The 14,828-nt window shown below is 43.7% G+C and overlaps 1 protein-coding gene across 2 annotated transcripts in view; it reads right to left on the bottom strand.

Moving 5' to 3' along the window:
• Positions 1-471: 471 nt before the first annotated feature.
• PGM1 (phosphoglucomutase 1) overlaps positions 472-14,828 on the bottom strand; it is a 55,735-nt gene continuing 41,378 nt past the window's right edge. The window contains exons 8-12 of one of the 2 annotated variants that reach the window (XR_003616765.2): positions 9,862-9,997; positions 6,468-6,651; positions 4,103-4,237; positions 1,143-1,371; positions 472-693 (exon numbers count right to left, since the gene is read on the bottom strand). Coding sequence is in view for 1 of the 2 variants with exons in the window: in XM_008139392.3 (XP_008137614.2) it covers positions 1,282-1,371; positions 4,103-4,237; positions 6,468-6,651; positions 9,862-9,997 (545 nt within the window). In the remaining variant the exon portion in view is untranslated. Of the gene's footprint in view, positions 1,372-4,102; positions 4,238-6,467; positions 6,652-9,861; positions 9,998-14,828 lie in introns of both variants that reach the window. The other variant, XM_008139392.3, reaches the window with a different exon arrangement.

Here is a 14,828-nt window from a genome sequence, read left to right as displayed (position 1 = left end):
GTTGGCTCTCAAGCCTATGCTTTTAACCACTATAATACACCTGTGGATTGAATGTTCTAAGATGAATAAGATGCCAATGGGTTTAAGACATCCAGGCAAACACCAATAATCTTGCTCTTGGATTCTGAGAGTTCTGCTTCCATCCCCTCAACAGATATCCTGACATCTCAGCACCACCAGGCACGTGGCAGTGCTTTGCTATTGAAGACCTCCTGAGAATCACCTTCCTCTCTCTCACTCCAAGTTAACCACACCAAGCTTGCTTTATTCACCTCGGAAGGATCCAGCCTACATCAAACCTGCTAAGATCAGTTTTGAGTGTAAGGATTTTAAACCTAGCACAGATAACTTATTTTCTAATTAAGACATCTAAACAAAATAAAATACCCTCCTCCCTCTCAAAAACAAATCTGTTTTCTTTCTGAAACAAAACAAGAATTTTATAACTAAGAAATAAAAGACATCAAGAAATAGCAGCTTATTTTGCTTTAATATCCCAAAATATTTGCATGAATAGAACTATGTTGCAAAACAAGGCAGAAATCTGTCGACAAGTACGTCTCTCTCTGAGGGAAGAACTGATTGGAGAGAAGGCACCAGAAATTGCGTTTTGCTGGACTCCATGTAAACAACAAACGGGGGGAAAGGTTCACCAAGGAGAAGAAAGTTGCACTGTCATTTCACTGGCACATCCTAAGGATGAAAAGTGGCCTCATTAGCTAATGCTCAACCTCCACCTCGCATTGTAGTGTAAACAATGGTGCTAAGGAGGCAAATACCCACACAGCAGCAGTGGGAAGGGGCATGAAAAGGACTGACATTGCCCTAGCTGATTTGGCTCAGTGGGTAGAGCGTCGGCCTTCGGACTGAAGGGTCCCCAGTTCGATTCCAGCCAAGGGCACATGCCCGGGTTGCGGGCTCAATCCCCAGTGTGGGGCATGCAGGAGGCAGCCCATTAATAATTTCTCTCATCATTGATGTTTCTATCTCTCTCTCCCTCTCCCTTCCTCTCCGAAATCAATAAAAATATCAAAGGAAAAAAGAAAAAAGGACTGACATTAACATAAGCCCCTGGGTCCTTTCTGCCCCTTTCCCACATGGCTCCTACAGGCACCTCGATTGGCAGTTCTTTGCAAACGTACCATTCATCAGAAACTGGTTAGTGGAAAAACCAAATCCTAAAAAGCCTGGGTGAACACGCATTATTTCTATCCATGCTCTTCAATCAGATGCCTTGGAGGGCCCGGGGATGGAGAGACGTACTGCAACCGGCCTGTCTTCTTAGGTGATGACAGTAGGTGCGGTGCGCCCCGTCCTTTCCTGGAGCTGGGAGACCTTCAGAGCAATGGAAACCAGGGGGCCCAACATGACCTGAGGGAGACACAAAAAGAAAAGCCTTTTCCATCACTTTCTCTAGTCACAGAACCCTAGCTCCAGCCTTAACTTTGCCTTTGAGCTCCCTGCCCACCTATGTCCCAAAGGCTCCTCGAACTCTACCAGTCTAAAAACAGACCCGTTCTTCCCCCACCAGCATTCTCTGCTGCAGTGAATTGACACTACTATCTATCACATAAAGCAAAGGGACAACTAAGAGTCATTCTTGACCTTTCTTCTCCTGCAAACCTTTTTCCAATCTATCAGTAAGCGTAAGTTTGTGGGGGTTTTTCCTTCTAAACATCTCTCAACAGCACCCATTTCTCTCCATCCCAGTGCCAAACTCTTGCTAAATCAATGTTCTCTCTCTTACCTGGGACAATGGTGCTTCCAGATCCACTTCTGCATCCTCCAATTTGTTTCCCACACTGAACCCAAAGAGGTCTTTTCAAAATGCAACTACACCCCCTCTCATCCTCCTCTCACTTGAAAAAATTCTCCTGTTGCTTAAGTAAATAAATATTTAATATAAAAAATAAAAAGTAGGCCCTAACTGGTTTGGCTCAGTGGATAGAACATCGGCATGTGGACTGAAGGGTCCCAGGTTCGATTCCGGTCAAGGGCATGTACCTTGGTTGTGGGCACATCCCCAGTAGGGGGTGTGCAGGAGGCAGCTGATCGATGTTTCTCTCTCATCGATGTTTCTAACTCTCTATCCCTCTCCCTTCCTCTCTGTAAAAATCAATAAAATATATTTTAAAAATAAAATAAATAAAAACTACTTATCTAGTTGAACAGCCCATTTTACGGATGAGGAAACAGATATTCAAAGGGGTGATCTGACCAGCTCACTCCAGGGCAGAGCCAAGAGAAGCACATTTTCCACTGCCCACTGGTGCTTTTCCTCATTGACTCCACCAGCTCCTTCTACCTCGGTGAGAACTAGAGAAGCGACTCCACATGCTGACCACACCACTTGCCACTTCCCCTCGGGGCTCCCACAGTCCCAACAGAGTACTGGGGCTGAGGCCCAGCAGCTCCAGAGTGAGGGGAGGCATCTCCCCAGCCGGAATGGTGGTACACCGGGCACTGTGGGCGCCCTGCACCTTCAGTGCCCCCATCTCCTCGGGGCTACGGTCCAGAAGAAATCTATCTTTCACTCATTCTCTGTCAGGCATTAGGACAAAGAAACACAATTCCTTCCTCTTTTTCTCTTTCTCTATTATTCTGTGGGTCTACAATGCAGAGAGCAATGCCTCTCGTTTAAGTTTTAGGGATGCTTTCAACACAACAGAGATCTGGCGATGACTGGGCTGGAGCCTGGGAAAAGTGCAGAGAGAAGTATCCTCCCACCGCCCTCTTTTTGTAATAAAAACAACTATAGGGGCCACTCAAAAGCTAACCCTGTGTGCCAGGCTCAGTGTTTAGAATTTTGCACCCATTGTTTCGTTAAACTCCTATAAGAACTCTATGAAATAGGCAGTATTCTGGCATTTCACAGACAAGGAAACCAAGGCTCAGAACACTGACACGACTTACCCAGGGACAGGCAGCTAAGGGGCAGACCCTGAATGAAAAGCACCATCTCTCTAACTCCGAAGCGTATGCTCAAGACCACGGTGCCAGGGATTTTCAAGTGAGTTTCACAGAATTTTAATTAGGTGTTAGAAGAAAAATAAGCTTTGTGGAAAAATAAGCACGGTGAATGCTATTTAAACAGGTGTCTCTTCTCAGAGCCTTTCAATGCAGTGTGTTGTGAATTGCCAAGAAGGCGCCAACGTCCTAAACATTTTCAGCTCTGGAGCTCTGGTTGGGGAGCATCCGCCAAGACAAGGAATGCACCTGGGAACACTGTACCCTGTGTCACTGCTTCCCCTAGGCTCCCCCACCGGGCATCTGCCCTCCAAGGTCTCTGTCCCGTCCCTGGCTCCCAGGGTCCCTCGACACTCTGACATACTTCTGGAGACTCCTTGTTTTTTTTGTTTGTTGTTGTTTTTTTTTAAATACATTTTTATTTATTTCAGAGAGGAAGGGAGAGAGAAAGAGCGATAGAAACATCAATGATGAGACTCATTGATCAGCTACCTCCAGCATGCCCCCTACTGGGAACCAAGCCCACAACACAGGCATGTGCCCTGACCGGAAATTGAACTCTGACCTCCTGGTTCATAGGTCAGCGTTGGCTCAACCACTGAGCCACGCTGGCTGGGCTCTGGAGACTCTTTGGGTGGGATTGGGAACCGAAGCAACCAGGCTCTAAGTCCACAGACTTTTTCATAAAGACATTTCTTGCTGGGTCATGAAACTCTCTCGCTCACCACCAAATCTAGAACCAGTGTATGTACTGCAGGGCAGGCAATCGGACCAGAAAAAGCGGCAAATGACCAGCTGAGGGGCCAATTCAAAGATTAGCTCTCCCAGATCAGCCACTTTCCAGGCGTGTGAACCTATTAATTGTTGCTTCACCTTCCCGTGCCTCAGTTTCCTTATCTGCAGTAGGGAAAATAACAGAGTCTACCTCATTTGAGAATGAAATGAGTATGCCCGTGTAATGGGTTTAGAACAGAGCTTGGCAAATAGCAAATGCTCAGATAATTGTCAGCTGTCACTGTTATGATGACAAACTGAAGGAGACATGCAGGAAAGTGAGAGCACCTATTTGACAATGGAGCCACTATCATTCCTCCCAACAGAGAGAACTAGTCAGGGTCCAGGTCCTGGGCATTACCTGGGGGTCCTGGTGGATCTTGGCGATGTCCTTCTCATAGCTGTCGATATACAGTCGAATGGTGGCCCCTGCGCTCCCGGTGCCACTCAGTCGAAAGATGACGCGAGAACCATCTGTAAAAATGAGCCGCAAGCCCTGGAAAAGATAAGCACCGATTTTCCACCCCGTACGCTGGAAGGGAGATTGAAGGCTAGCAAATTACAAGGCGTGCATTTGGAGGTCTAATCTCATTGGTACTTGATCAATCAGAGGATTAGATCCTTAATAAATGGCAGCAGCTGAGCCCTCAGTCAACCTGTCATTGCATCCAAGCAATGGGGGCTGGGCTCATGGGGGAGAAGCATTTGCAAGGCCGGGCAGGAGACCTGATGCCAGGGAGGCTGGGTGACGCCAGGCCCATCCTTCCCTCCCTGCTCCACTGTGATTTATGGACTAACCATTCCAGTTTGAAGCTTAATAAAGCAAATAAATAAGCCACCAAGTGCGAAAATTCAACCCCCGGACCAGGGAGGAAACATGGACAGAATGGACTGAAACCTGAGCAGATGTTTCAGGCAGACCAGAGGAAGAACTCTTTGCCAAACACTGGTGGGGAGCCTCCAAAAGAGAACAGGAGGCCACAGGCCCCACGTGGCAGAGACAGGCTACCCCCCGCCCAACAAGCAGGATCCAGCCGCCAGTCTCCCACCGATGTCTGAGGACTAAAAGCGGTTCATGTGGGTGCGATGCCAAGCCCAGCCCCCTCTCGCTGCTGCCCTCGCCTTTCCCTCCCTAGATGCATCTCTCATCCTCAATAATCTTCTTGCTTTGGAGGAAAAGGGTGGGGACTCCTGCGTAGATATGGCACAGCCTGAGGTAAGAAGACTGGGCAAGACAGTTATCTGAAGATGCTTCAGTCTTTATGAATTCTTCCATAAACAGAAGAGGTTTGTATAAAGCCAGAGTCTGGCCAGAAGGCAAGACACCACTCCACACCGGCCAGTCGTCACCAAACCCCATCCAGTGTTTGCCATTCAGCAGTGGAGACAGCAGATGAGATGCACAGCGGACAGTCCCAGGTTGGTCATCGTGGCAAGGCGTAGTTCATTCCCATTCACCAGGGCTTACTTTCTAGAAACACACCAGGATCGGTCTTCTTCTTCCACAGCTTCAGCGTGAAGTTTCTAAATTCTTTGCACTTGGTTGCAGATGTTACATCTACTTCAGATTTTCCCTCCTACCTGGTCTTCCATCTAAATACTCAGATTTTCTTAGAGAATGTGGAGCTGCTGACTTCCTCCTCAGAGCAGAGAGCAGGGCCCGGGTTCATGGCACACCCCTCCTGCCCGCTTCCGCTCCCCTCCTCCCTCCTAGCAGTTGCTGGATGCCGTGCAGGGTTGGGGGGTTGTTTTTCTCTCTCTCAAGGCTCTGCTACAAAAACGTCTGTTCTCTTCTACCCTTCCATCCCTGGGCCCCACCCTCCCCTTTTGTAACCACCCCCTTCCTCCACTCCAGGCCTCTCTTTTTCTAATTATCTCAGACATAATTTACAATCGCCTGTACTAGACCCAAAGTTCTCACAGATGGTGAAAAGGCATATGGAAGAAAAGCTGCTGGGTTCGAATTTTGAGAAAGGGAGACCCCGGGCACTTTCTTATCTGTTTCTAAATTATGAGAGATGCGTTCATTCTGTTTTGGCAGAGGAACCGGAAGAGAGAGGCCCGTGGGCGCCGAGTGTTTGTGAGAAGCCTGGAGAGGGGCTGACCCAGCCTGCAGCCTTGGTCCCTGGCACCCAAAGCAGGAAACCCTAACAGCGCTGTCTCCATCCAGACATGGACCAGGTCGCAGGTGTTATGTTAGGATTGGCTGAGAGTCACGTGCTGCAGATAATAACAGTGAATGTTTCTGTGAATGGCTTACCTCTTTCTCTTCTTTCTTAGAAATTGGAATGTATCAGTGTATAATAATGACTCTCACGCCGGCTCTCTGCTACAACCCCTTGAAGGAAATGAGGAGGGTTGAATCCTAAGGCTGCAGGTCTTGTTTTTTCTTTTTTTTTTTTAGATCCTGGAGCTCCTCTCTGCACACTCACTCAACACAACATCTTGCATGTGATTCCAGAGGTACAAACCCCCCTGGAGTGTAGGCTAAGCACCGCAGGATGAGGGCCTAGGGGAGTGCAAACAACCTGGGCGAAACCACTTCCCCTACGAGAACATGTGCACATCGTGTGTGATGCGGCCAAAAACCAGTTGAGAAGAGCTACCCTAGAAAAACAGGGCAGCAGGAGAGAAATGACCACAGGGCCTTTTTCTCTTTTACCCTTGGGATTTCAGAGATGGTGTTCTAAGGCTTCTCTCCCACATCCACACAAGTCTGTTCCTACCTGATTTCTCGAAATGCTTCCGTCCACTGGATCGCTGTATTCAAAGTTGTCGACCTTCTCCACGGTGTAAACTTTGTCACCCACTGGGAACTGCTTCCCCACAAAGGAGCGATCAGATATCAGGGCCTCCAGGTCTTTCATCATTTTGTTGGCGCCCTCGGCCTCCACCTCCTCGTAATCGTACCTGGAAGAAGTCACGAAGTTGAGACCCGCGGGCTGCCTCCAGATCCCACCAACGTATATCGGCACTTTCTTCATCATCTGTTTGGCCCTCTCCCAAACCACCTAACTTCAGAAGAAGCTGGCAAAAAGATGAGCCTGTCAGTCCCCGGGGATGGAGCAGGCCAGGGATGAAAGGCAGGGATCGGAGGGTTTCAGGGAAGGGTTAGGAGCTTTTCCACAGAAGAAAGCTCGAAGGAGCTTCAAAGGCTTTTGAGAGATACTATCTAACGTTTAACCATCACATCCTGAGGAGGTAGAATTAAAAGCCCTGTTATCTCTCGGGAACTCTGCACAAAGGAGCACGTGACTCAGGCAGCTTCTCTTCCAGACGCCCAGAGCTTCTGTGGGATCAGTGCTGGCACCGCTCCCAGGCTGGGACCGGCCCGAGGCTGCTGAGATTTTGGCGAAGGAGAGTTCCAGTCTCCACAGGAGCTTCCTAAAGCAGGGCCAAGTTTTCACTGACCAGATGAAGGAGCCAAACCCCAACGCTTTACATCTGAAACACCTCCGTCCTTTCAGTGAGAGGTGATTTTAATCCAAACTGCTTTGGGTTCACCCTGACAGAGGTTACCTGGCGTGGATGCGAAAGGACCAAGAAAGTCCTGGCTGGGTGGCTCAGTTGGTTGGAGCGCTGCCCCATGCACTGAAAGGCTGAGGGTTCAATTCCCAGTTGGGGCACATACCGAGGTTGTGGGTTCCATCCCCAGTCTGGGTGCATATGGGAAGGCAGCCAATTGATGTTTCTCTCTCACATCGACTCTCTCTCTCTCTCTCTCTCTCTCTCTCTCTCTCTCTCATTAGTAGGCATGTTCTTATGTGAGGATTAAGAAATAAATTTTAAAAATTAAATTACAATTTTTAAAAAAGAACCAAGAAAAAGAAAGTGCATCAGGAATGAAATTCTATGACTACTATTTTTCCTCTGAGAACTATTCTGACTTCTTTCTCAGGAGGATGCTTTTCTTGATCTAGTGGCACACACCCTCTTGAGCAAGTTATTTTGTAGAGGCTCAAGATAGCAGAGTCTATATTTATTTGCAATAGTGAAACAAATAGGATATGCGCAAGGTGACACCTCTGAGACATGAGAAATACCAGGGAATGGAGGACAACCTATTCTGGCTCCAGGATTCTATGAATCAAGGACAGCAGTCACCTTCATCTTGGAGTCAGCTCTTTCCCCCAGTTAAAATGATAAACAGCCAGAAATTACAACCAGGTGTTTGTGCTTTACATCTGTGACCTTTGGGTGTTCAGGGGAAATGTTCTATAAATCCTAGGCACAGAGTGGTATAATGGAAAGAATGTGGGCTTCGGAATCAGACAGAACAAACTATGAATCCAGCCTCTGTTGGTTACTAACTGTGGGGCTATGGGCAAGTTGCTTCATCTCTCAGAATCTCAGCTGCCTTATTAATAACTGTTCTGTGGCTGACATGAAGCAATGTGTGCAAACGTGCCTAGCAGTTTTGTTCTACAAAAGTGGACTACAATGGCCCTAGCTGGTTTGGCTCAGTGGATAGAGCGTCGGCCTGAGGACCAAAGGGTCCCGGGTTTGATTCCCGTCAAGGGCATGTACCTTGTTTACAGGCTCCTCACTGGCCCAGGCCCTGGTCGGGGCTCCTGCAGGAGGCAACCAATTGATGTGTTTCTCTCATATCGATAGTTCTCTCTGTCTTTCCCTCTATCTTCCCCTCTCCCTAAAAATCAATGGAAAAATATCAATACTTGGTTAGCAGTTATTTGACATTAATAAAAATATGTTAAAATAGTTTTTAGATGGAGACTTTAACTCAGTCAAGAGGGACTCTTTCTCTAAACAAGCCTTCCTAACATTATTCCACCTTGGCTACTATTCGCTTAACTCATTCTTTTGTCTATTCAAAGCATATTTACAGTGTCAACTATGAGCTAGGTGTTTGATGATACCATGGAGCATGACAACAGACATGGTCTTGCTTTCGTGATACTCTATGCTCTAAAGAGTTCATGACGACTGTTCTGAATTACCAGGTTTTTCTGGTCCTTAGAGAATGGAGATCCTTGCCTTGGTTCCCGGGCTACCGTATGGCAGTCATTACTTATACCTCCCACAAAAGAGTAACTTGGAGGAGGAAGAGAACATTGAACTTGTCCAAAGTTGATGAAAGAATTCTGATGAAGGAGGCCAAGTTGCTAAAGGTTGAATTCTTTTTTTTTTTACTATCCAGAGATTCCAAACTCTCATATCTGTGATATACTTTTTCAATTCTCTAGTTTAACTCTCCCATTTTATAGAAAAGGCAAACAGGTCCAGAGAAATTACAACTGTTTTTCACAGATAAATAATTTACCTAATATCTTTTTTTTCTCATATTTCCTTTCCTTAGAGGTCCAGGAGAAATTTTGTTCAATCTTCACACATATTAGGGAAAGGCAAATTGAAATTAATGAAAAGCACTGCTGGTAAAAATAATAATAATAAGTGAATGTTTTTAAAAATAGAAGTATGCTCGTTACAGAAGAATTGCTAAGTATTTTAAATATTTTGTTCACTGCTGAATCCCTAGTGGCCTGGTGGAAAGTAGGTACACAATCAATATTTGTTGAATCAATGAATGAAGTATTGACAAGTACACAGCCTTTGGGGACCTATTTTAATGAGTCAGAAAAGTTAATTTGGACTAAGCATAGTCATTTCCATAATTCCAGAAAAAAGTTTCCGTACTTTTAGTGTCCCAGAGTTTATAAAACACTTTCAGATTCATATTTCATTTAATTCACTCAATAGCTGGACTGTTATTTCCATTCCTACGAATGAGAAAACTGAGTACAGAGAGAGGTTAAATGACTTCCCAATCTATTAAGGGGCAGAAATAAAATTTGAATCCATTTTTTTTTTCTGAATCTAAATCCAACGCTGTTATCATGTCCACTTGAGAGGTACATTTAAAAGGCTTTAAAAACATTTATTCTTTTGAATAATGTTAACTAAATTTTGTAAGCCTCATTCTTTATGGATAACATAAAGGCTGACTTCATCTTGACCTGACTGAATTATTTTTAAAATCCCCAATTGGTAGAGGCTGGATGAACTAGAGTTTTATTATCGGTTAAGACAGGAAAGAATTTGTATGCATGAGAATTCTCTCTGCCTACTTCCCCACCTTACCTCAGCCAGGCTGTGGCTTACCTGGTGAAGAAATTCCGGCCATACTTCTGCCAGTGATCTTTGAGAATGTCCTCCACACTCTGTTTGCGGGTGGCTAGAATGGAGAGCCAGGCAAGGACAGCCCAGAGTCCGTCTTTCTCACGAATGTGGTCAGAACCTGGTAGGGGGAGAGCAAACAGCTGTGAGAAACGTGATTTCTCTAAAACACTTGGGAATAAACTCAACAGTAAACATGTAGATCCAGCCAAAGAGGAATTAAAACTTTACTGAAAAACTTGGGTACACGGAAGGAATCACATATTAAATGAAGCAACATAATATTGAAAAGAAGTTGATGCCTCCCAAAGTAATTTTAAAATTTTAAGGCAAATGTCAATAAATATGTCAGTGGAATAATCTGGTGAAATTTGATATAGTAATGATAAAGTGTTAATGTGAGTGGTGAAAAAATAAATCTTATATAAAAAAACAGCAGAGAATAAGACCATAAAAATTTTTCCATAATTAAAATAATTTGATAGCTTAATGGAACAAAATGAAGCACCTAGGAAGAGGCCTAAATCTGTATGAGACTTGAATATATCAGAAAGGTACCTCTTCAGGGCTGTAGGAAAAAAATGGATTACTTTTTAAATAGTATTTGGATAAGTAGCTAAATAGTTTTTTAAAAAAATTCAAGTTTTTCCCCCAATAAAACACCATACCAAAAAAAAAAAAAAAAGAAAAAAAAAAAGATGGATAGCATATTCAAATGTAAAAATTGGAAACCTTTAAATACTATAAAATATATTAATGCTTTTTTTAAATCTTGGAGGTAATAAATACATGTAAATTCAGAATTCATAAAGAAAAAAAATCAATGTATTAGTCTAAATAAAGATTAGCATTTCTATTAGCAAAGCTACTATAGATAAAATTAAAAGGTCATTTGTAAACTTTAAAAAGAAACACACATTTGCAGCCCGGCCAGCGTGGCTCAGTAGTTGAGCATCTATCTATGAACCACAAGGTCACAGTTCGATTCCTGGTCAGGGCACATGCCTGGGTTGCAGGCTCGATCCCCAGTAGGGGGCATGCAGGAGGCAGCCAATCAATGATTCTCTCTCATCATTGATGTTTCTATGAAATCAATAGAAATATTTTTCCCTTCCTCTATGAAATCAATAAAAATATTTTTTAAAACACATTTGCAATATAAAGTAGATGTTTAATATACTCAGAGTAGAAAAATTCTTATATTTAACAAGAAAAAAGCAAAACCTCAATAGAAAAACAGGCCAAGGATATAAATACACAACTCACTAAAGAAAAGTTACAGGTTCCCAATTAATATAATAAAAAGCTAGCACTGTTTTTGAGAAAATAAAGTTAAAACCACAATAAGAAACTGCCACTTGCTTAACAAATGGCCACAGATTTCAAAATGAGAACACCAAGTATTGGGAGAGGGGTGAGGGGAATGGGATTCCAACATGGGGTTTCTGTGAGGGGTACAGTCCTCTGGAGAGCAATTTGGCAAAAAATATCAAAGGCTTAAAAATGCACCTACTTGGGGATCCAGCTACTCCAATTTTAAGACATCTTTCTTTAATCAATAAGAATTTGGTTAAATAAGCTATGGTACATCTGTCTCCCGCTAAAATCTTTACCCAGAATAACAAATTGAATACTTTGGATGTGCTTATATGCATGGAGATCCTTTACCAAGAGCCCATGTGGAACAGAACTCTCATTTTTTTGTCATAAATGTCCTTATTCTTAAAAAACAAAACAAAAAAACAATGTTGAGCTCTACTTTCTGATTTTGAATAGGACTCCATAAGATCCCTCTCTAATAGTACTTTGCATATTATCATGCCTTGAATTATATGGGCTTATCTGCCTTTTTTGACCCCCCACTGGGTCTTATTCCTCTTAGAATTGTCAGAGTATCTAGCACAATGCTAGCTAGGTAGTAGGCATGTGGTAGGTTTGTTTCCCTTCCCTCTTCATCCTTTTAGACCCAGCTCAAGTATCCTCTCATCTCTGAGACGAGCTCCCAGCTTCCATAGGCAGTTATGAGCTACTTTCTCTCTCTTCTCTGATAGTGACCTGCTCAAAACATCTGGTACAGCCCCATCTTCCTTGAGCCTCAATCATCTACTTATGAATCTTTCAGCCCACCAACCATGTATTTCTTGGAGGCATCTCTTATTTATCCTTGTAACTCAGTCTGCTAATTAACATAGCACATGAAACATTGTATAAATAGCTAATTGTGAAGAAGTGCATGAATAAATTAGTCAATTAATTAATCTACTCCAACATTTTCTCTCTCTTTCAGCTCAAAAAAACACACAACTTTTTCTTTCAAAAGATTTTCTCTTCAATAAGTTACTACTTTTAGAAATAACAGTTCTTAAAACCTGGATGCTGACAAAACTAGAGGTATTAAGCAAGACTTTTAGTGCATTGTATAACATATTTTGGAAATGTTTACCTAATTTTATTATCTATGGACTTTTATTTGCCTTTACGGCTATTTCAAGGAATAAAAAGTTAGCTCTCTGCCTCTTAGAGCTTTTGCAAATAATGATATCCTATATAATAAAAGCCTAATATGCTAAGTGTCTGGTCGACTGGTCGGCCATTCAACCAATCAAAGTGTAATATGCTAATGATATGCTAAGGCCACTCAACTGCTCACTATGACGTGCACTGACCACCAGGAGGCAGATGCTCCGACTGGTAGGTTAGCTTGCTGCTGGGGTCCGGGCGATCGGGACTGGGTGAGACGGGCTGGATACACCCTGGTGCCCTCCCGCAGTCCCTCCCCGCTGGCCAACCTCCCACATCTCTCCCTGGTCCTGATTGTGCATCAGTGAGGTCCCTCGGTCTGGCCTGCACCCTCTCGTAACCCAGGACCCCTCGGGGGATGTCGGAAAGCTGGTTTCGGCCTGATCCCGCAGGCCAGGCTAAGGGACCCCACTGGTGCATGAATTTGTGCACCAGGCCTCTAGTGTTTTATAATGGTTCATGCTGGGAAGCAAGATCCTGGAAACTTCCCATTATACATACTGAGAATTCATCACAGAAGCATATAGGTTGGAATTACTTGTCTGTGCACTCTTCAGATTTTTTTTCTGCCTTCCTTCTTTTTTTCCCCCCTTTCTTTTATTTTGTTTATTTTGTTTTAGGCTACACTGAAAGAATAGGAGGCAATGTTCCTTTGTGCTTTTCCTGCTCTAAATAAAGAATTTAGCTTTCTTTTATGTGAAAATGAAAAGAAAATCTAAAAATCTTGCCCAACTCTGATCAAGTACTTGAAGATAACTAAATCACACACCTAATGTTATACACAAAATATCTGCCTTGGATAACATAAACAAATATTCTATTCTATTTGTGTGATCCACAGTCTCTTTGGAAATTCTGATTAATCACACTGATCACTTTGGATGTATCAAAACTCTAATACTCAGGAAGTCTGGGTAAATTTCATTTTCCTGAGGTTCTCATGAATGATGACAAGTTACTACTGAAAAAAAGGTGTTCCTAAAGCTATTGTTTTTGCAATTGTGGCAGTTGTGGTTCAATGGAAGATGCTTTGTATGTAAGAATCAGAAAACCTAAATTTGAGACTGTTATCTAGAAGCTATTGACATTTGGACAAGTCACTTAACTTTTCTGAACCTCAGTTTCTTCAACTATAAAATGGGGATAAAGCCCCCTTTCTCACATAATTTTAAGGCATTACTGTGATAGAGTGGAAATATTTTATAAACTGCTAAGTACTTACATAAATATAGGATACCATTATGAATAAGGGTACCAATAAAAAAAAGTTTAGGGGAAATTATAGTTTTCCACTACCTTATTAAGTTTTCAAAAGTGATGTTTTTAAATGTACATTTGGAGAAGAAAATGAAAGAATACAATTCAATATGCTCTTTGCTCTGGCAGTGGGATTGCAATGTTTTTCTCTTCTTCCTTATCTAATTTTCCTATTATAAATGTGAATTACTGACATGATTTCTTTTTAATTTAAAATAAACTAAGCGAAGCCGAGCTCACTTCGCTGCGAGAAGGAGAGCACTGTCAGCAAGCACCACTGGCCCCGGTGACACAAAGTGGCCGCAGGTTTCACATAGGTCTCCTCCTACGTGGTCTAGCTCAGGGACCGACGGAGCACATGGGAATTCTGCTCTTTCAGCATCTTCAACCACCTGTCACTTGACTTCAGCCTAATCAGCACCTTGTGATAAGTATAAACTCGGCTCAGTCAGGGCACATTCTGAGTCTCAGCCAAGAAAAATGTCAACCCTTGCAGAGGGAGCCAAAAGCTAACGGTTTAGGGATTAGGTTCCATTGACTAGTCTAGGCATCTCAGGAGGGACCTGGCTCTTGTCCCCTCCCGGTGACAGGCCTGGCGGATGGGGACGTGGCAGCTAAAATAGAGCTACACGGAGTTCTGTGAAAGCTCTAGGGTCTGTCTTTCTGTCTTTCTCTCTGTCTCTCACTTTCTCTGCCCATCTCTAGCTCTCCTGCAGTCTCCTAAATATGCTGTTCTCTCTGCCTGGAAATTGCTACTCCACATGTATCTGGCTAGCAACTTCTACAATTACTTTAAACTTTACTCAATCAGCATGCCTTCCTTCTCGCCCTTGGTGCTTACCAGTATTCCATCCCAAACTGTCTCTGCTTACCCCACCCTAGACCATGAGTGGCCCCCGGCTGGTGCCTGGCATACAGTCAGCTCTCAATAAGGTTTTACCCAAACAATGGTCAGACCCCAGTTGACTGGCTGGGAGGTTCAGGAGCCCTGTCCTCTTTGGCTTTCATTGCACAGAGGACTTCACTCTGAAAGGCCAGGTAAGCTCCTCAGAAAGCATTTTCCAGATCACACCAGCCCCAGAGGGACTCCCCAAACTTTCCACTTAGTAATCAATCTGGCACTGGCTGGGGACTGCCCCTGGAACTTCGTTTCCTATGGAGAAACGTAGTAGGCA

Source organism: Eptesicus fuscus, chromosome 9 (assembly GCF_027574615.1).
Source record: "Eptesicus fuscus isolate TK198812 chromosome 9, DD_ASM_mEF_20220401, whole genome shotgun sequence".
Lineage (NCBI taxonomy): Eukaryota > Metazoa > Chordata > Mammalia > Chiroptera > Vespertilionidae > Eptesicus > Eptesicus fuscus.
Note: the sequence above shows the minus strand (reverse complement) of the source record. Positions and strands in the feature narration are given on the sequence as shown.